Below are 21,359 nucleotides of genomic sequence, written 5' to 3'. Positions count from 1 at the left end.
GCTCTGGCTGTTGTGGCCATTTAGGGGAGTGAACCAAGTAGATGGAAGCTATCTCTCTCTTGTCATTCTGCTTTTCAAATAAATAAAAAAAAGTTTCTGTAGACATTTTAGAAATTTAAACGAAACTGAAAAATTTTCTAGAAAAATAAAATATACCAAAACTGATACAAGAAGAAAGTTTGAAAACTTGACTTCTCATAACTATTAAAGAAAAAGAACCAGCAATTGGCTTCAGTTTGGTTTTCCAAATGAAAATTCTAGAATGAGAAGGCTTCAGTGATGAAATCTTGTAAAAATTTAAGAAACCATTGCAATTTTACACAAACTCTTTCAGAGAGTAGAAAAAGTGAGTGTACCACCCATCTTATTTTACAACAACACATCCAACAAGAGCATTACAAGAAAGAAAATGACACGCAAGTCTCACTCAAGTGCAAAGATACAAAATTCCCAAAGAAATATTAGCAAGCGAAACAGAGTAATGTAGGAAAGGGATGCTAATTTACGATAAAGTATGACTGAACTCTGGAATGCTAAAGTGGGTTAACATTAGGTCAGTAATTAGTCAATGCAATACAGCATATTAACAGATTGAAAATTTTTCCTAATATTGCCTTTTCTCAAAATATTCAGGAAAACAGTTTCATGAAATTCAGCATGCATTCACAATAAAACATTGAGCAGGGGCTGGCGCTGTGGCGTAGCAGGTAAAGCCACTGCCTGCAGTGCTGACATCCCATATGGATACCAGTTTGAGTCCCGGCAGCTCCACTTCTAATCCAGCTTTCTCTCTGCTATGACCTGGGAAAGCAGTAGAAGATGGCCTAAGTCCCTGGGCCTCTGCACCTGTGTGGGAGACCCGGAAGAAGCTCCTGGCTTCTGGCTTCAGATCAGCTCAGCTCCAGGTGTTGCAGCCATCTGGGGAGTGAATCAGCGGATGGACGACCTCTCTCTCTCTGTAATTCCGCCTTTCAAATAAATAAATAAATCTTCTAAAAAAAAAAAAAACTGAGCAAGTCATACTACAAAGCAGTTTTCTTACAATTTTTTTTTTTTTTTTTTTTTTTTTGAGAAAGGTCTTCCTTTTTCCGTTGGTTCACCCCCCCATGGCTGCTGTGGCCGGTGCACCGCGCCAATCCAAAACCAAGAGCCAGGTGCTTCTCCTGGTCTCCCATGCAGGTGCAGGACCCAAAGATCTGGGCCATCCTCCACTGCACTCCTGGGCCACAGCAGAGAGCTGGACTGGAAGAGGAGCAACCAGGACAGAATCTGGCGCCCCGACCGGGACTAGAACCCGGTGTGCTGGCGCCACAGGTGGAGGATTGGCCTAGTGAGCCGCAGAGCCGGCCTCCTTACAATGATTTTTAAAAAATTTAAAAGGCTTACAAAAACATACTAAATTATATAATTTGAGGGTTTTTCTTTTTAGATTAGGAATGAGAAAAAGATGCCTACTATCACCAGTTCTATCCAGTATTGTAAGATTACTAGCCAGTCAAAAAGAAAAGAATGAAAGGGATAATATTTGGAAAAGAAGAAATGTTATCTTTTTTCTCAAATGATATGATTGCTTGCATAGAGTATCCAAAATAATATATATGTATATAAATTATAAGAATAAAAATTATGACAAAATTTTTATTAGAAAAAGATGAAGTAGGGCCGGTGCTGTGGCATAGTGGGTAAAACCACTGCTTGCAGTGCCAGCATCACATATGGGTGCCGGTCCAAGTCCCAGCTGCTCTACTTCCGATCCAGCTCTCTGCTATGGCCTGGGAAAGCAGTGGACGATGGCCCAAAGTCCATGTGGGAGACCCGGAAGAAGCTCCTTGCACCTGGCTTTGGACTGGCTCAGCTCCAGCCCTTGCAGCCATTTGAGGAGTGAACCAGTGGATGGAAGATCTCTCTCTCTGTAACTCTGCCTTTCAAATAAATAAATAAATCTCTTAAAAATAAAAGAAAAAGATGAAGTATATTTTTATATATTTTAAATACTTAGAAAATGAAAATTTTTAAATGATTATTTATAGCCCCTGTCTCTACTGCTGAATAACAGTGTTTTTTTCTTCTTACTACTTGTTGAATTCTTTACTTAGTGTAATGTTAATCTTATTTTTTTTTTAAATTTTTGACAGGCAGAGTGGACAGTGAGAGAGAGAGAGAGAGAGACAGAGAGAAAGGCTTCCTTTGCCGTTGGTTCACCCTCCAATGGCCGCCGCGGCCGGCACGCTGCGGCCGGTGCATCATGCTGATCCGAAGCCAGGAGCCAGGTGCTTCTCCTGGTCTCCCATGCGGGTGCAGGGCCCAAGGACTTGGGCCATCCTCCACTGCACTCCCTGGCCACAGCAGAGAGCTGGCCTGGAAGAGGGGCAACGGGGACAGAATCCAGCGCCCTGACCGGGACTAGAACCCGGTGTGCCGGCGCCGCAAGGCGGAGGATTAGCCTGTTGAGCCACGGCGCCGGCCGTAATGTTAATCTTGTAAGTATAAAATAAACTGAAAGTGGATCTTTCTAAAAATTAAAAGAAAGAAAAGGAAAGAAAGGAAGAGGGAGGGTAAGAGCATGGGTGGGAGTGAGGGCAGGGTGGGTAGCATCACTATGCTCATAAATCTGTTTATATAAAATACATGAAATTTGTTCACCTTAAAAAAAGTTACCACTTATAATTGTATAGAAAATATCAGCACCTAGGACTATTTCTAAGAAAAGATGTATAAGAGAATTATAGAGACAAATTAAAGACCTAAATACAAACCCACACTTCACAAATTAGAATATTCATATTTTAAAAGATTAAAACATTAAAATTCTGTACAAATTAATCTATGGATTCAATGTAATTCCAACTGAAATCTAGAAGGTCTGGTGTGAGTATATGTGTAAGTTCATGTGAGTATCTGTGTGTATCTTAACAAACTGATTATAAAATTTATACAGAACTTCAAAAGGCCAAGAATAATGAAGATATCCTGGAATCAGAAGAACAATGTGAAAATATTTGCTCTCTCTAATACTAATATTGATATAAAGCTAAAATTGCCAAGGTAGTGTGGTATTGGCACAAGGACAGGCAGATTAAACAATGATGGAGCAGGATAGAGAGCTCAGAAATATATAACACACAGACACACAGACACACAGCACAGACACACACAGACACATACACACAGGTACATGCATACACACAGAAACATACACACAGATACACAGACACACAGATACACAGAAACACACATAGACACACTCAGATGCACACACACAGAGACACATACACTATTTTTTTTACGACCCAGGTGACAATATAAACCAATTTTCCTCACCAGAAAATTGAAAATCCAAATGGAAAAAAACACTATACAGAAAAATAAGCTCCAATAGATTTAAGATCGGAATTTGAAAAGACAAAAGTAGGAGAATATGCTTATGACTTTGAGGGAGACAAATATTTCTAAAATCAGGCTCCAAAACCACTAACTGAAAAAGAAAGCAGGGTGGGTGGATGTGTAGTCTAGTGGTTAATGCATCCATGTCCCACATCAGAGTTCCTGAGTTTGATACCTGGCTCTCACTCATGATTCCAGCTTTCTGCTAATGCAAACCCAGGGAGGCAGCAGTGGTGGCTCAAGTCATTGGGTTTATACCACCACAAAGGAGACCTGGCTTGAATTCCCATTCCCTGCTCAGCTGAGGCTGTTGAAGGCATTTGGGAAGTAAAGTAGCAGATGGGAGCTCTCTCTCTCTCTCTCTCTCTCTGTGTGTGTGTGTCTCAAATAAGCAAGTAAAAATAAAAAAATATAGTAATCAGGTGAAAATTAAAAGTTGAGTCATTGAAAGATGTATAAAGAGAATATAAATGTGAGCCACAGAGATGTTTGTAACATACACTTGAGAAAGGATTCATATATAAAGAATTCCAACAAAGTCCTGAAAAAATTAAAATAACAGAAACCCAAAGCAACGCGAACAAAATCTTGAATAGGCCTTTCACAGGATGGAAATTCAAGTGTCAACTAAACAAATGAAGAGCAGTTCAACCTCATTTATAAACAGGCAAATACACATTAAAACTGCGAGAAATGAGCACTGTATACACATAAAACTTTTGATGTCTGATAGTATGAAGATTCGGTGAGGACACAGGGCAACGGAAACCTTTAAACACTGCTGGTGGAAGTATGAAACTTCGGGAAAGAGGTGCAGTAATACGTATCTACGTTACAGTAATGCTCCTGTCTTCGCATAGAAGTCCACACGTGGCGACATCAGCACACATGCACAGGAAGGTTCACTGCAGCATTTCTTAAAGAGCAGAAACACCACTCAGCTCCGTTCATTCGTCTCACTGTTCAGATGAACTCTGAGTGTCTCAAATCATGTGCTCTTATACTCCCTGCTCAAAAGCAAATCTCCTTGGATAGAAGCTGCTCAAGTATCCAGAGTGGTCAGCTAATGAGACTCCACTTCCTTATTTTGCATTACTTTTTTTTTTAAAAGAAATTTTGTAATTTTTTAAAAAAATACTTATTTATTTATTTGATAAGGCAGAGTTACAGAGGGAGGGACAAGAGAGAGAGAGAGAGAGAGAGAGAGAGAGAGATCTTCCATCTGCTGGTTCACTCCTTAAGTGGCCACAGTGGCCAGGGCAAATCCAGGAGGTTCTTCCTAGTCTCACAAGTGCAATAGCAAGGAGCTGGATTGGAAGTGGAGCAGCTGGGACACAAATTGGAACCCATATGGGATGTGGGTGTTGCAGGTGGCAGCTTAACCCACTAAGCCACAACACTGGCTTCTGCACTAATTTCTAAAGAGCAGAAACGTCAAATCCAAAAATACTAGAGATATGTAAAAATTATTAAATGCTTTATTAAATAGAGAAGGAATGAAGAAATTAAACCCTAACAGAAAAGTGCCTTGATGTCATTGGTCAATGTAGGTCAACAGGAAAAATATAGTAACTTGTCTTTTTGACTTGTTTTTTTTTACTCAAAGGAAATTCTTGACCAAGTTTGAATAAGCTTCTTATTTTTTCAGTAAAAATCCTTTTCCTCCCTGCCATTCTAAATTCAAACTCAATCTAATCTCTCTCTCTCTCTTTTTCTCTCCCCCTCTCTATGTCTTCATTTTATTTTGGAGGATTGGTGCAGCTTTCTTTTTTTTTTCATTTTTTAATTTTTTTTGCTTTTTTTTTTTTTTTTTGACAGGCAGAGTGGACAGTGAGAGAGACAGAGAGAAAGGTCTTCCTTTTGCCGTTGGTTCACCCTCCAATGGCCGCTGCGGTAGGCGCGCTGCGGCCAGCGCAGCGCGCTGATCTGATGGCAGGAGCCAGGTACTTCTCCTGGTCTCCCATGGGGTGCAGGGCCCAAGGACTTGGGCCATCCTCCACTGCACTCCCTGGCCACAGCAGAGAGCTGGCCTGGAAGAGGGGCAACCGGGACAGGATCGGTGCCCCGACCGGGACTAGAGCCCAGTGTGCCGGCGCTGCAAGGTGGAGGATTAGCCTGTTGAGCCGGGGTGCCGGCCTATAGCTTTCTGAAACATCATTGATGGGAACAAATTCATTAGTTGTTGGAATTTTCTCAAAAGACACTCCACCCTGTTAGAAAGCTTAGGCATTTCATTTTCTTTTTGTGGGCAATCATTTTTTCAGTTTTTTTTTTTTTTTTTTTGTGGAAAAAAAAAAAAAAACTCCATTCATAGACAAATCCAATGAATACATAAGAAGGAACCAATAAATCAGTGAAAAACTGCGGCCCTAATGTGACACAGCAGGTTATAAGCTGCTACCTGCAATGCTGGCATCCCATATTGGAACACCAGTTTGAGTTCCAGCTGCTCCACTTCTGATCCAGCTCCCTGCTAATGCATGTGGGAAAGCAGCAGAAGATAGCTCAGGTAATTGGGCCTCTCTCATCAATGTGGGAGACCTGAATGGAGTTCCTGGCCTCTGGCTTAGCCTTGGCTTAGCCCTGGCTGTTGTGGTCTTTTGGGGAATAAACCAAAGATGGAAGATAACTCTCTCTCAACCTCCTTTCAAATAAATAAATCTAAAGGAAAAAAAGCAAATGATGGAATTTGGTACATTGGATTAGTTCAGGATTATGAAACATAAACTACTTACCATAAATAGAAAGGATTTGAGTCCTTTCACAGTATATTGTCCATTTAGTTGAGAAGCCAAAAAAGCTAGAGGCCTCTGGGGACTGTGGTCATCAATCTTGATGATGCCTAGTAATGATGATATAAGACAACACTGGGACAAAAACTGCTATGGCCAATGATTTGTACACCCAAGGTGGCCTTTCCAGCTTTTGGTTGGGACACTGGAATACCAAGAAGAGGACCCAGTACACTGTCTTGGGGTTGGTGGAGACAGAACAGTTCTCTGCCTGACACTCTGCAAGTCTGTAACATTCTTTATATTGCCAAGCAAGAAACAGGCAAAGTGTCCTTAAGCCATAGGGGGAAAAACTTACAACATTTTCTTAGAAGGGATCACCAGACTGCAAAGAAAAAATGAAAAGCAGTGGCTAAACACCACAACATGGATGAATCTTGCAAACAGAGCTGATCATGAGAAGACAGGTAAGTGCTGCAGGGCAGGGGTAAACTGCCTCTTACGATGCCTGCTTCCCCTCTCAGAGTGTGGGTTCTAGTCCCAGCTCCGTCACTTCTGGTCTAGCTTCCTGCCAATGCATCTGGGAAAGCAGCAGATAATGGGCCAAATGCCTGGGTCCCTACCACTCTCCTGGGAGACCTGGGTAGAGTTCTGTGCTCTTGGCTTAGCCTTGGTTATTGTGTCATTTAAGGAGTAAACCAGAAGATGGAAAATCTCTCTCTGTCTCTCCCTCTTTCTCTGTCATTCTGTTTTTCAAATAAATAAACATATTTAAAAAGATATTCAGGCCGGCACCGTGGCTCAATAGGCTAATCCTCTGCCTGCGGCGCTGGCACACCGGGTTCTAGTCCCGGTTGGGGCGCTGGATTCTGTCCCGGTTGCCCCTCTTCCTGTCCAACTCTCTCCCTCTCTCCCTCTCTGCCTCTGCCTCTCTGTAACTATGCCTTTCAAATAAATCTTAAAAAAAAAGTAGAGCTGGCACTTGATCCTAGGCACTCCAATATGGGATGGCAGCATCCCAAACAGTGGCTTAATCAGTGTGCCAAATGCTTGCCCCTGGTGAATAATTTTGAACATTTATGTGGCACATAAAATTTAGATGAATCTGTGCATGACAGCTCTACATATATTATTTTTATGTATGTATATATGTGAGAGGTATTGAGATAAGGAAAATGAGAAAGATAGCATACATTCTCATCCACTGGTTCACTCTCTATATACCTATGATGATCCTGGCCTGGACCCAAACTGGGAGCCAGGAACTCAATCCAGGTCTCCCCTCTGGGTAGCATGAACTCAATTATTTGAGCCATCACTGCTGCCTCCCAGGGACTGCAGTAGCAAGAAACTGGAGTCAAGACCTAGAGCCAGGCATTGAACACAGGCCCTCTAATATGGGACACAGGTGTCTTAACTGGTATCTTACTGGGCTAAACGCCTACCCTCTACATAGATTATTTGAAAGCGAGTGTTTTGGGGGAGGTCCCCTTAACTTATAATGCTCTTGTGTTAGGAAAAATATCTTTGCCCTCCCATGAATATTATCACGGGCCATTAATACTTAAAAGGATCAATAATAATAGATACCTCTGTTAGGGATCAATAAGTGATACACAACTAAGGCAGGACAACTAGTATTTTGGCTTAGTCATTGAAATTTATAGGTGTTAAAAATTTTAGATAATGAGTTCAAAAGATTGATTTACTTAAACATAATGTTAACGTTTATGTATTTATCTGAGAGGTGCAAGGAAGGAGAGAGAGAGACAGCACCCTGACCTGCTGGTCCACTCTCCAAATACCTGCGACAGCTGGGGCTTGACTGAGCATTAAGCTGGGAAGCAGACACTCCACCCAAGTCTCCCACGTGAGCAGCAGGAACCCAACTACTTGAGCTATCACCAGGGCTCCCCAGGGCCTGCACTGACAGGAAGCTGGAGTCAGGAGCCACAGCCAGGTATCAAACCTGGGCACTTTGATAGGGGATGTGGTCATCTTAACTGTTGGACCACATGCCAGCCCCAAGATCGCATAATTTAAAACCTTTTTTCCATCTACAAGTTGATAGCACATACAGCCCTTAAACAGCAGAGAAATAACTGAGCTGTGTCCTTATTCAGTAGGGAATAATTAAAGGAAGAAGGTACCAGGTTCACATTGCTCACCCATCTGTGGATCCTGCCATGAATGATAAAATTGAAGAATTTTGACTTGTTTACTGCCAAGGCCAAATGAGGCCCACAATAAAGGATGTGCCCGCTAGAGTTACCTTAATGCTCTCTTCCTGCAGTAAACTATTATGCTGCTTTAAGTCCAAGTTCTTTCCTCGCTCATATTGAAGCTCTTTTTCAGCTGAGTTGCAAAGGATCTGGAGCCGGTGCAAATTCTGGCGAAGTTGTTGTACTTCCTCTTGCTGTTGGCATTTTAGTTTTTCTCCAGACAATGAATACTAAAGCAAACATTCAAAAAAAGAAACAAGGGCAGTTTGAAAGATTATTGGTAAAATATGGGATCAAGCTGTCAGAATTATCAGAATGTCATTTTTTTCAAAGCATCTCTCTCTTTTAAATTATACTTTAGTTCTTTTATTGGTTACTTTAATTAATTAATTTGCAAGGCAGAGAGAGAGAGAGAGAGAGAGAGAGAGAGAGAGAATGTACTTTCATCCACTGTTGCACTCCCAAAATGCCTGCCACAGCCCCAGGCCAGGGGTTTAAGCTGAGCCAATAATTCAATCCAGGTCTCTCACGTGGATGGCAGGAACCTAATCACTTGATCCATCACTGTTGCCTCCCAGATCTAAATTAGCAGGAAGCTGAAGTCAAGAGCAGTGCTGGATATGGAACCCAGGCACTCTGCTGTGGAAAACAAGTGTCTTAACCAGTCCTTAACAACCAGGCCGACTTCCTATCCCCAGGATGTAAGTATTCACATGTAGATTTTTCTGCAGTTAGTTTATTTACAACACATTACTCTTTTACATTTATGGCTATTTGGTACATGTTCATATAACTGAACTCCTGTTATGGTGAGAATACCAGGGAAATCAAGTGAATAAAAGCAGTTAGGCATGGACAATCATCCTTCCTATTTTTCATATCAATTAATGGCAACAGAAGCATGGACACTTTCAGAGTAAAACATTTTAAATGGGGAATTCAAAGAGTCACTATGTGAAATAAGTGTGAATGTATGTGTGTATGTGCACACACACACATGTGGTATCTGCTGGCAAAAAGCAAGAAACTTTAGCAAAAGATCTTAAGTTCCTAGTTTTCCTCATCACTTTCCTTTTACTGCTTAGTAATTCTCTTCCAGCTATTACTCACCAACACTGTTTTTTTTTAAGACTTATTTTTATTTATTTGAAAGGCAGAGAGACAGAGGTATTTTCCATCTGCTGGTAATTCCCCAAATGGCTGCAACAGCCATGACTGGGTCAGGATGGAGCCAGGAACTCCATCCTGGTCTCCTACATGGGTGGCAGGGCATAAGTACTTGGTCCATTTTCCACTGTCTTCCCAGGCACATTAGCAGGAAGCTGGATAGGAAGCAGAGTAATTGGGACTCAAATCAACACTCTGATATGGGATGCTGGCATCAGAAGTGGCAGCTTAATCTGCTGTACCACACCACCAGCCCCAATGCTGTTTTTATTTTATTTCTTTAAATATTTATTTATTTATTTATTCGAGGGGCAGAGTTATAGGCAGAGAGAGGGAGAGACAGAGAGAGAGAGGTTTTCCATCTGCTGTTTCACTCCCCAAATGGTCACAGTGGCTGGAGCAGAGCCAACTCAAAGCCAGGAGCCAGGAGCTTCTTCAAGGTCTTCCATGTGGGTGCAGAGGTCCAAGCATTGGGGCCATCTTTCACTGCTTTCCCAGGCCATTAGTAGGGAGCTGGATCAGAAATGGAGCAGCCGGGACTCGAATGAGCGCCCATATGGGATGCCAGTGTCACAAGTGGAGACTTAACCTACTATGCCACAGAGCCAGCCTCTGTTTTTTAAAATATTTATTTATTCGAGAGGTAGAGAGAGATAGAGAATTTAGTTTGTTGATTCACTCCCCAAATGCCTGCAAAGGCTAGGGCTGCACTGGGCAGCTTTGGCTGGGAGCTGCAAATACAATCCAGGTTTCCCATGCAGGTGGCAGGCACCCAATCACTTGAACCATGGCTGCTGCCTTTCAGGGTCTGCATGAGCAGGAGCTGGAGTCAGGAGCCTGGAGCTAGGTATCAATTCCAGGTACTCTAATGTGGGACACATGGGCGTCTTAACTAGTGTGTGACTACTAGGCTAATTGTCCACCTCAACACATGCTCTTAAGGATGAATAGTATATTCCATTGTATATAGTATATATACTTCATTTTCTTTATTCATTCATTGATAGGCATTGTTTTTTTTTTTTTTTTTTTTACAGGCAGAGTTAGACAGTGAGAGAGAGAGAGAGAGACAGAGAGAAAGGTCTTCCTTTTCTGTTGGTTCACCCCCCAAATGGCTGCTACTGCCGGTGCAGCCGATCCAAAGCCAGGAGCCAGGTGCTTCTCCTGGTCTCCCATGGGGTGCACGGCCCAAGCACTTGGGCCATCCTCCACTGCACTCCCGGGCCACAGCAGAGAGCTGGACTGGAAGGAGCAACTGGGACAGAATCTGGTGCCCCGACCGGGACTAGAACCTGGAGTGCCAGTGCCACTGGAGGAGGATTAGCCTAGTGAACCGCGGCACTGGCCTATTGATAGGCATTTAAGTTTATTCTGTAGCTTGGCTTTTGTGTATAATGCTGCAATGAAATTGGAGTCAGGAATATCTTTCAGATCCTTTGGATGCATACCCAGAAGTGGGATTTTCGGATCATATGGCAATTCTAGTTTTAGGTTTTGAGGAATTTTCATAATTTTGGACATTAGTCCCTTATCAGATGCCTGCCTTGCAAATATTTTCTCCCAATTATAGGCTGCCTATTTCCTGTTTTAATTGTTTTCTGTGAAGCTTTTAGTTTTATGCTATTTCATTTGCCTATTTTTGTTTTCATTGCTTGAGTTTTTGGAATCAAACGCAAAAATCCATTCCCCGGATCAATGCCAGGTAGTTTTCCCTCTTATGTTTTCTTCTAGTGGTTTTACAGTTTCAGGTGCTATGTGAAGTGTTAATCGCTTTAGGTCATTATGGATTACTGCATACAGGGGACTTCAAAAAGTTCGTGGAAAATGGGATTTTAAAATGTACATTTCTGTGACTTTTCTGAAGACTCTTTGTACAGTTTTCCATAATGTTTATACTAATTTATATTCCCATTAGCAGTGTACAAGAGTTCCATTTTCTTCATATCCTTACCAATACTTATCTTTTGCTTTTTTGATAATACCCATTCTAACAGGTGTGAAGTGATCATTGTGTGTTTTTTTTTTTTTCTATTTGAAAGGCAGAGAGACACAGTCAAACACAGACAGACAGACAGAGATCTTTCATCCACTAGTTTACTCCCCAGTGTCCACAATATTCGGGGCTGGGCCAGGTCAGAGCTGGGAAGCAGGAACTCAATCTGCGTCACCCACGTGGGTGGCAGGGACCCAGGTACTTCAGCTGTTACCTGCTGCTTCCCAGCGGCCACATCATCAGGAAGCCAGAGTCAGGAGCTAGAGATAGCCATCAAACCTGGGAGACTGAACTGTTCATCTAAACATGCTCCTGTGATATTTTAAATTAATTATTACAGAAGAATTAATGCTCTTATTTTATCTAATTGCTTCGAAAATTTTGTTAATGTGAATTTATTCCTAAGACAGATCTGTTCAGGTTTTGGAGGCTAGAAGCTTGAGTGCTAAACTCTTTTTTTTTTTTAATTTATTTTTTGACAGGCAGAGTTAGACAGCGAGAGAGAGAGAGAGAGAGAGAGAGAGAGAGAGAGAGAGAGAGAGAGAGAAGGTCTTGCTTCCATTGGTTTACCCCCCAAATGGCCACTACAACTGGGGCATTGCAGCCGGCGCACTCTGCCGATCCAAAGCCAGGAGCCAGGTGCTTCTCCTGGTCTCCCATGGGGTGCAGGGCCCAAGCACTTGGGCCATCCTCCACTGCACTCCCAGGCCACAGCAGAGAGCTAGACTGGAAGAGGAGCAACCGGGACAGAACCGGCGCCCCAACCAGTACTAGGACCTGGAGTGCCGGCGTCACAGGCAGAGGATTAGCCTAGTGAGCCGGGGTGCCGGCCTTTGAGTGCTAAACTCTTGCTAAATTCACCAAGAAATCTCTAACACCTGGGGGCTTCTGGGAGCCAGTTGGCAGTCTTCCTTAGGACACCAGCTTGAGTGAGAACGGTAAGCATTCTGTGAAGTTTGCAGCAAGTAGAAGCAAATGGCATAGCTATTAAATAAGCAGTAAGCTTATTTACTGCTTATTTAAGTGATAGAGCCTGAGTAAGCAGCCTCTATCACTTCTTATCACTCTATCACTTCCCCAACATGGGCAAATAAGCTTCCCTTTTTGGAAAAATATGTAATTTTTCTAAAGCCTCAGTTTCCTTATCTACATAGAGGCAACAATAATATTCCTGCCTCATTGTACTGTTTGATACATAAGGATATTTAGTATAGTGCCTAGAGCACAGTAAATTATCAATAATGTTAGGAAAAAGAACCAGGAAGCTAGGTTTTAGCCCATAAAATTAAGATAATCAATGCTAGTTCCAACTACTTCAAGAGTGTTATCTAGAAATCAGCTATCAGACAACCTGTAATATTGTGGAGCAGCAGAAGTTAAGCCTCATATGTGATGCTACAAAATACTTAGACCAAAACAGCTCACACACTTACTCATAAAAGTGCTCTCAAAGTTCTTTTTCTATGTCTTTAACACTTATAAACATTAAACATTTGGTATCTGGTTCAGGCTGACGCTACTTAAATGTGCCCATTATGTGCCCATTATGTGCCATTATATCCTGAGGGTAATGAAGACACAGCACACATAGAATAGCAGCTAGCCGACCATAGGGACAAAGACCAGGAAAGCCACACATACATACACACACAGGCACAGACCAGATAAAAAGCAGAACATTTTACAGCCATCAGTTAGCCAAAGAACCCTACACATAGAAAGAGGTTCTGAAATCACCAATGTATAGCACATGGCAGAAAAAAATGTTTTAAAGAAGTAAATGGTCCGGCGCCGTGGCTCACTAGACTAATCCTACCCCTGCGGCGCCGTCACACTGGGTTCTAGTCCCGGTCGGGGTGCTGGATTCTGTCCCGGTTGCCCCTCTTCCAGGCTAGCTTTCTGCTGTGGCCCAGGAGTGCAGTGGAGGATGGCCCAAAGTGCTTGGGCCCTGCACCCCATGGGAGACCAGGATAAGTACCTGGCTCCTGTCTTCGGATCAGCGTGGTGCACTGGCCGCAGCGCGCCAGCCGCGGCGGCCATTGGAGGGTGAACCAACGGCAAAAAGGAAGACCTTTCTCTCTGTCTCTCTCTCTATCACCGTTTACTCTGCCTGTCAAAAAAAAAAAAAAAAAAAAAAAAAAAAGAAGTAAATGAAGTATCCAACAGGGCTTTGGGAAATATAAAGTTCAAATACAAATGTGTTATTTTTCTCCCCATGAGGTCCAAATCTATCTAGTTTATTATTGTATAAGCCCTAATACAGGATCTGATATATCATAGATAGCCAGTTAATATTGGTTTAATAAATGAATAAGAAAAACTTAACTTTCTTCCAATAATTCCTGGTCACTATTATGGGAAAAAATTTCTGAACTAGTATTAGAATTCAGCAAAAATCCTAAAAGGCTGTGGGTTATATAGGAATATTTGCTCTTCTACAAAGTGCCTGTTCTCCCAGTGTTCCATAGAATTTTTATATATTTCATAGTTTTTCACCTCCATTCTAGGTTTTGAGAAATTATTCTTCATAATAATGAAAAAGTGTAAATTAAAAGAAAATTAATAAATTAACCAAGGTATTACCTCTCATGCTCTAAATTGCATACTCTAAAGGCATGCTGATCATTTTAAGTTCCTAGGTAAACACTTCACAACTTTTGTGAGCTGTGTGTTCAGCCTCATCTCAAGCGTCTTCTGCTAGCCCAATACCCAACAAGGGGACTCTCTGGGAGTTGTAAAATTTATCTCTTCCTGAATATTTGATGTCACATTCCCTAATCCACAATGGCCAGAGCTGGGTCAATCCTAAGCCAGGAGCCAGGAACTACTTCCAGGTCTCTCACATGGGTGCAGGGCCCAAGGAATTGGGCCATCTTCTGCTGTTTTCCCAGGTGCATTAGCAGGGAGTTGCATGGGAAGTGAAGCAGCCAGGACTTGAACCAGTGACCTTATTGGATGCTGGCACTGCAGGTGGCAGCTTAACTCTCTTCTATGCCATAGCACCAGCCCCTCAAATATACCTTTGACTTCCCTTACTGTTACTCTTTTTTTTTTTTCCCCAAATGTATACTTGAATCACTTTTCAAGTGCAAATTATCAGATTTTTGAAGTTGGCTTTCATATGAATACAAAGGCCTCCCTCTTGGGATCTCAAAATCAGTTCTAGAATATTTATGGACCGAAATCTTAACTTGTACAAGAGCCCATAAAATGAGACATAAGGAAGAATTTATGTGGCTTGTGGTCACTCCTATTATATCTTTTTTTAATTTTTATTTTATTTTATTTATTTATTTTTTTGACAGGCAGAGTGGACAGTGAGAGAGAGAGAGACAGAGAGAAAGGTCTTCCTTTGCCATTGGTTCACCCTCCAATGGCCGCCGTGGCTGGTGCGCTGTGACCGGCGCACCGCGCTGATCCAATGGCAGGAGCCAGGTGCTTCTTCTGGTCTCCCATGGGGTGCAGGGCCTAAGCACTTGGGCCATCCTCCACTGCACTCCCTGGCCACAGCAGAGAGCTGGACTGGAAGAGGAGCAACCGGGACAGAATCCGGTGCCCCGACCGGGACTAGAACCCAGTGTGCCGGCGCCGCAAGGCGGAGGATTAGCCTAGTGAGCCACGGCGCCAGCTACTCCTATTATTTCTCTTACAAGTAGATTTCTAGCAAATAGCAAAAGCCATCTTTAAAATAGTTCTGTGTTTGTAGTCTTCTCCCCACTAAAATGAAGTACTTTGTACAGGAAGCTGCATATCAGGAATAGAAAAGGTAGCACCTATCCTGACATTCCCTATCCCACCTGCTCAGGGCAGACCTCAACAATCAATCAGCAATTTTTCCTTATGAGCTTAGATGGAGCTTAAGAATTCTTGTTAATAAAGTACACCAACTGAGGTGGTAGTGGGTTAAGATGACTCTTGGAACGCCCACACCCCATATTCAGAGTGCCTGGGGTTGACTCCCAACACTGCTTCCGATTTCAGCTTCCTGCAAATGTACCCATGAGACACCAGAAGATGGTTAAATTAGTTGGGTCCCTGTCACCCGTGTGGGGAACAGAGATGGAGTTCCTGGCTCCTGGTTTTCTCCTGGTCTAGCCCTAGCTGTTGTAGGCATTTGAAGAATGAAACAGTTGATGGATGAGACCTCTCTCTGTCACTCTGCCTTTCCAACAAAAGTTTGTAAAAATGTACATCAACGGATGGACTTAGTTCAGATTTTAATTGCTACTTTATTACGATTTATGCCATGATTATAATATCACTCAGTAAGTACATGTTAATGATGAGATTAAAAATGATGTTGGGATGGGCAATTAACCTAGCAGTTAAAACACTGATTAAGACACCCTTGTCCTAAGACAGGACAGAAGCAGGACTCACTAAAATCAAGCTCCATTGGAAATGATATACACCCCCCTCCCACCTAATTATGCATCTAGCTCCAGTTCCAAACCAATCAAGAGCAAGGAGCATCCAGACCCTAACCACAAAAGACCCCTACTGCCCTGTTAGAGACTTCAACCTGCACGCATGTCCAGGATAGCCCCATGTGACCCATAAGGGATCTTCCTGGGTTGTTTGTAGTGAGCAACACCACCATTTTGAACATGTCATATAGAAAAAAAAAAAAAATCAACCAACCAACAGTGCCTGCACAGGACACTGGGCAAGGTACAAACTTAAGTGTCGTGTGCCAGGGGTGACTGAGCAGACTGAAGTGCTGTTTGTTAAGGAGAAAAACCCCCACGCCTACCCATCCCCATAGAAACACCTGATCCACTCTTGTTGGGGAGCCCATCAGTGAAACTTCTTCCTACTATGCTGTCTCCCTTTTGCTTGTGCATAACCCCCCAATAAGCTTGTCTGGGTTGCACGTTGGTCTCTTGTCAATTTCGATTTGCAAGTGAGTCAAAGAACCTGGGTTTGTAACAGCTGTATATGTGGATGCCTGGCTTGATGCCCAGCTTAGGGTCCTGATAATGCAGACTCTGGGAGACAGCAGGTTATGGCTCAAGTAATTGGTTCTTCCACTCATGTCGGAGACCTGACTGTATTCCTGACTCTCAGCTTCAGCAGCCCTGGTCCAGTCCTGGCTATTGTGGGCGTTTGGGGAGTGAACCAGCAAATAAGAGATCTTATTCTCTTTCTGTCTGTCTCTCTGTGTGTATCTCAAATAAATAAAGTTTTTAAAAAGTTTACATTCACATCTAGTAGTAGGAAATGAACCCCATGTGAGCGTGTGTTTACAGCACCTACCTGGGCACTACTGTCATCTGAACTATCCCCAGAGCTCTGAGACTGCAGGAGGCTCTGATCAATATGGCTCAGCTCTTCTCTAAGCCTCACAACCTCCTCAGGCTTCACGGTCAAGGGCTGTTCTTCACCCTTCATCTCTCGATTCTGCTGGGAGTCCTCTTCCTTCTGCCTCTCTGCTGGGGCAGTGCCTTCCTCCCCTGATTCCTCTGGAGCTTCCTTCTGCTCACTTTCTCCTAATGTGGGACTTGGTGCAAATACAACAGTAAGAAACTATCAAAGTGCTTACCAGAGTAGCAGAACAGGGAGAAAATATCTTACAAGTCAGGATGGTACTGCAAGCAAGATTTTCAAATGACTTCTCAGGCAGAGGAATATTATTATAAGTAACCTTAGAAACAGTGAGTTATATTTCTCACTCACAGACTTCTGTTTACCACAATCACTTTAACTGAATTCTATAACTTTTCAAAGTTTAGTATGACATTGGGCAAACATTATAAAGATTTTTTCTTAAAGAAATAACTCAACAGGAAGCCAGGCATTTTAGCAAGCACTAGGTCTGTAACAGGACAAACTCTCTGACCTAAGGGGCTTACAATTTAGTGAGAAAGAAAGACAGGTATGTATATGATTAGACTAAATGAGTAATAAGTACAATGATCCCTCAGTATCCATGGAGGATTTGTCCCAGGACCCCTGCAGATTCCGACATCTGAGTGACTGATAGAAACTGGTGGAGTATTAGAATGACCTACACATATCCTTCCTTGTGCTTCAAACCATCTCTAGTATTATTTATAATAACCAATACAATGTAAATGTTATAGAAATAGTTGTTATACTATATTGTTTTGGGAATAATGACAAAGAAAAAAGTCTGTACATATGTTAGTAGAGCAATTTTCTTTTTAAAGCAACAGAGAGATAAACAGAGACAGAGATACAGAGAGAGATCTGCCATCCACTGGTTCACTCCCAAAAGCCCATAACAGCTGAAGCTAGGCCAGGCCATAACAAGGAGCCAGGAACTCCAACCGGCTCTCCCACATGGGTGGCAGGGGCCCAATACCTTAGGCCATCATCTGCTGCATCTCAGGTTCATTAGCAAGAATCTGGATTGAAAGCACAGAGTAGCTAGACATGAAGTGGGCACTCCGATATGGGATGTGTATGTCCCAAGCAGCAGCAGTTTAACTTGCTGTACCACAATGCCCACCTGGATGCAATTTTTAAAAAACATTTTTGAACCACCACTGAGTTGAGTCTATAGCTGAGGAGCCTCCAGATGCGTAGGGCTGACGGTAATATGAGGCCTGACAGGTGAGTAGACACAAGCTAAATAAATGTAAAGGAAGAAGTGTGTATATATGAAGGTCTTCAAAAAGTTCATGGGGAGTAGGTGTTTGGCACAGCAGTTAAGTTGCTGCTTGTGACACCCATATTCTGTATTGGAGTGCCTGTTTGGAGTCCTGGCTACTCTGCTTCTGTTCCAGTTTCCTGCTGATGTGCACCCTGGGAGGCAGCAGACGATGGCTCAAGTGCTTGGGTCCCTGCCACTCACATATAAGACTCAGACTGAATCATGGGCTCCTGGCTTTGGCCACCCATGTGGGAGACCAGGATGCTGGCTTCAGCCTGGCCCCATGCTGGCTGTTGCAGTCATTTGGGGAGTGAACCTGTGGATGAAAGATCTCTCCCTCTCTCAGTCTCTATCTCTTTGTCATTCTTCCTTTTAAATAAATAAATAAATAAATAAACACATCCTTAAAAGAAAAGAAAAGGAGTCATAGATGACACCTGGATTTCTGCCTGGGGCAAATGGGCAAGACCAAAGTTGGGGAATGTGGATATGGAGCAGAGAGATGTCTGTGGGCAGAATCTGTGACATAAACCCTGGGTTGGATGAGACAACCCAGGGAAAAGAGCAGAAGTTGGAGGAGGAGACAAAAACCACACGAGGAACAGGCAGAGGAGCCTGAGGGGTCTGAGGAGGGAGGAAAAGCAGGAGACTGTGAGCTGCGGAAACCAAGAGCTGGAAGTGCGCCTTGCATGGTTAGAGAATGTGGACCAAGAGTAGAGCAGACCAAATACGCCAAGACTGCGAATGATTGCACATGAGATTACTTTACAACAAAATAATACATTACAAAAAAGCTGAATGTACGATGTTACAACAATGTTATTAAAACAGTGACTAAGCTGAGACATGAAAATGGCTATGAGATTAGAGATAATTACAAAAAAATAATGCATTACAAAAAAGCTGAATGTACAATGTTTACGTTATTAATACAGTGACTAAATTGAGACATGAAAATGGCTAGGAGAGTAAAGATAATTCAATCAGAAAGCGATCTAAACACTAGTCATCAACATGAAGAATATTTATCAAAGTAAAATCATCAGACAAAAAAACATGTATTTTTACATATGCATACATATGAAGGATATTCAAAAGGTTCATGGAAGGGGCAGCCACCACTGGCACAGCAGGTCAAACCACACTTTTGGATGCCCACATCCCGTATTAGAGTGCCATTCAAGTTTTTGACTACTTTACTTCTGATATAGCTCCCTGCTGATGCACCTGGGAAGGTAGCAATTGATGGCCCAACTACCTGAGTCACTGTCACCCATGTGAGAGACCCAGATAGAGTTCCTTGCTCCTGGCTTTAGCCTGGCTCAGTCCTGGCTGTTGTGGCCATTTGGAGAGTGAATAAGCAGATGGAGGATCTCTTTCTCTGTCTCTCTCTTTGTCATCCTGCCTTTCAAGTAAATAACAAATCATAGAAAATGTGTGTATTATGAAAAAATGCATTAATTTCAAAATTTTGTACCAGAATAAACTCATCTTTTAATTCCATTTGTCTATGAACTTTCTGAAGTACCTGCATGCATACTATAGGAAAATGTACACTTGGAAAAATCTGGAAAGGAACAGGAAGAAAGACTGTATCTCAAGAGTGCTTTTTCCTTTTAACTTTCCTCTAATACACTATAGAAAATAATTAAATATTTTATTTTGGATTCAGCAGTTTTCAAATGATAATATATCCAAATGATACAAAATAGCATGTAGTAGAGAAAAATGCCTTAACTAATTTTTTAATAAAATAAAAATGAATTTTACATCATTTATAACCCTTTTTCCTTTTCCTACTCCCAGTGGAAGCTAAATCACATTAAGAATGGGAAAGGAGTGAGTGTTGTGACACAATGGGTTAAACTGGATGGTCATATGCCCTCTTCATGCATGTGGGAAGGCAGTGGAAGATGGCCCAAGTACTTAGGCCCCTGCCACCCAGATGGGAGATCAGGTGGAATCCCTGGCTCCCAGATTTGGCCTAGCCCAGAACTGCTATTGTGGCCATTTGGGGAGTGAAGCTCCTGCTTTCTTCCTCTGTCACTCTGCATTTTGATAAATAGATACATAGATAAGTAAATATTTTAAGAAAGACTGGGACAGAGGTTGGTGCTGTGGCACAGTGGGTTAATGCCCTGGCCTGAAGCGCCAGCATCCCATATGGGCGCCGGTTCTAGTCCTGGCTTCTCCTCTTCCCATCCAGCTCTCTGCTATGGCCTGGGAAAGCAGTAGAAGATGGCCCAAGTGCTTGGGCCCTTGCACCCACGTGGGAGACCTGGAAGAAGCGCCGGGCTCCTGGCTTCGGATTGGCGCAGCTCTGGCCTTTGTGGCCATCTGGGGAATGAACCAGTGGATGGAAGACCTCTCTCTCTCTCTCTCTACCTTTCTCTGTAACTCCGTCATTCAAATAAATAAAATAAATCTTTAAAAAGTAAAAGACTGGGAAAATGCAAACATATACTTTATTTGTTTAGAGATGGAAAAAGGACTTTTTCTTGTCGGAAGATGGAAATCCACCTTTCCTTATTTTTCTCACTAAGTGCAACTAAAAGCTCTGAACATTACGTATAAAACAAATATAAGAAGATTCTGAAAGGTGAAGAGAAGGTGGCAGACTAGCTATAGAATTTGGGAGCTGAGGAATGATATGCTGGAAATTGCACAGGTTTTCTTTTTGCTTCATACTCAAATATGCCAGATTCAGAGCTTTAGAAGATAACAACCCAGACAATGCCAACAAGCACAGGCCAAAAACAAACAAACAACAAACCCCCCAAATTCAGCTATCTTTAGCCAAACACCAGAAAAGGATACAAAGGAAGTAAGAGGACTTTTGTTTAACACCTACTTTCCTCCAGCAGGACACTTCACTGGCTGAGTTGGGAGCTTAGACTTCTACCCTCACCAGACCACTGGGTTGCAATCAGAGAAGCCCAAGCTGGGAGCAGGGACTTTAACCTCTGCCAGGCAGCGATGAGCTCTCCTACACTGCAGTGTCCATGCCCCATGTGGGGAGTTTAGCATTCTACTCCAAGCTGGCAGTGCAGACGGGCACGTTACTCCTTTTCCACTGGGTGGTGTCAGAGGAAGCCAGGTGGAGAGTCAGCACAATGAGACCATTCCCACTACCCGCCTTGTGGTATCAGTGGAGCCCAAGTAGGGAGCAATAACGAAGCGCCCTTCTCCCTCTCAGTCAGGTGGAGGAGGAATTCCCACCCTTACCAGCTGTAATAAGGACCCTT

General features: G+C 42.7%; 1 protein-coding gene across 1 annotated transcript in view; it reads right to left on the bottom strand.

Moving 5' to 3' along the window:
- The window catches only part of LOC133760707 (coiled-coil domain-containing protein 30-like), an 84,732-nt gene that overhangs the window by 51,268 nt on the left and 12,105 nt on the right, over positions 1–21,359 (bottom strand). Inside the window, exons 4-5 of the mRNA XM_062193292.1 lie at positions 16,755–16,998; positions 8,389–8,568 (exon numbers count right to left, since the gene is read on the bottom strand). Of these exons, the coding sequence (XP_062049276.1) occupies positions 8,389–8,568; positions 16,755–16,998 (424 nt within the window). The remainder of the gene's footprint in view (positions 1–8,388; positions 8,569–16,754; positions 16,999–21,359) is intronic.

Source organism: Lepus europaeus, chromosome 5 (genome assembly GCF_033115175.1).
Source record: "Lepus europaeus isolate LE1 chromosome 5, mLepTim1.pri, whole genome shotgun sequence".
NCBI classification, from domain to species: domain Eukaryota; kingdom Metazoa; phylum Chordata; class Mammalia; order Lagomorpha; family Leporidae; genus Lepus; species Lepus europaeus.
The sequence above is the reverse complement of the archived record's forward strand: the minus strand, read 5'-3'. Positions and strand labels throughout refer to the sequence as shown.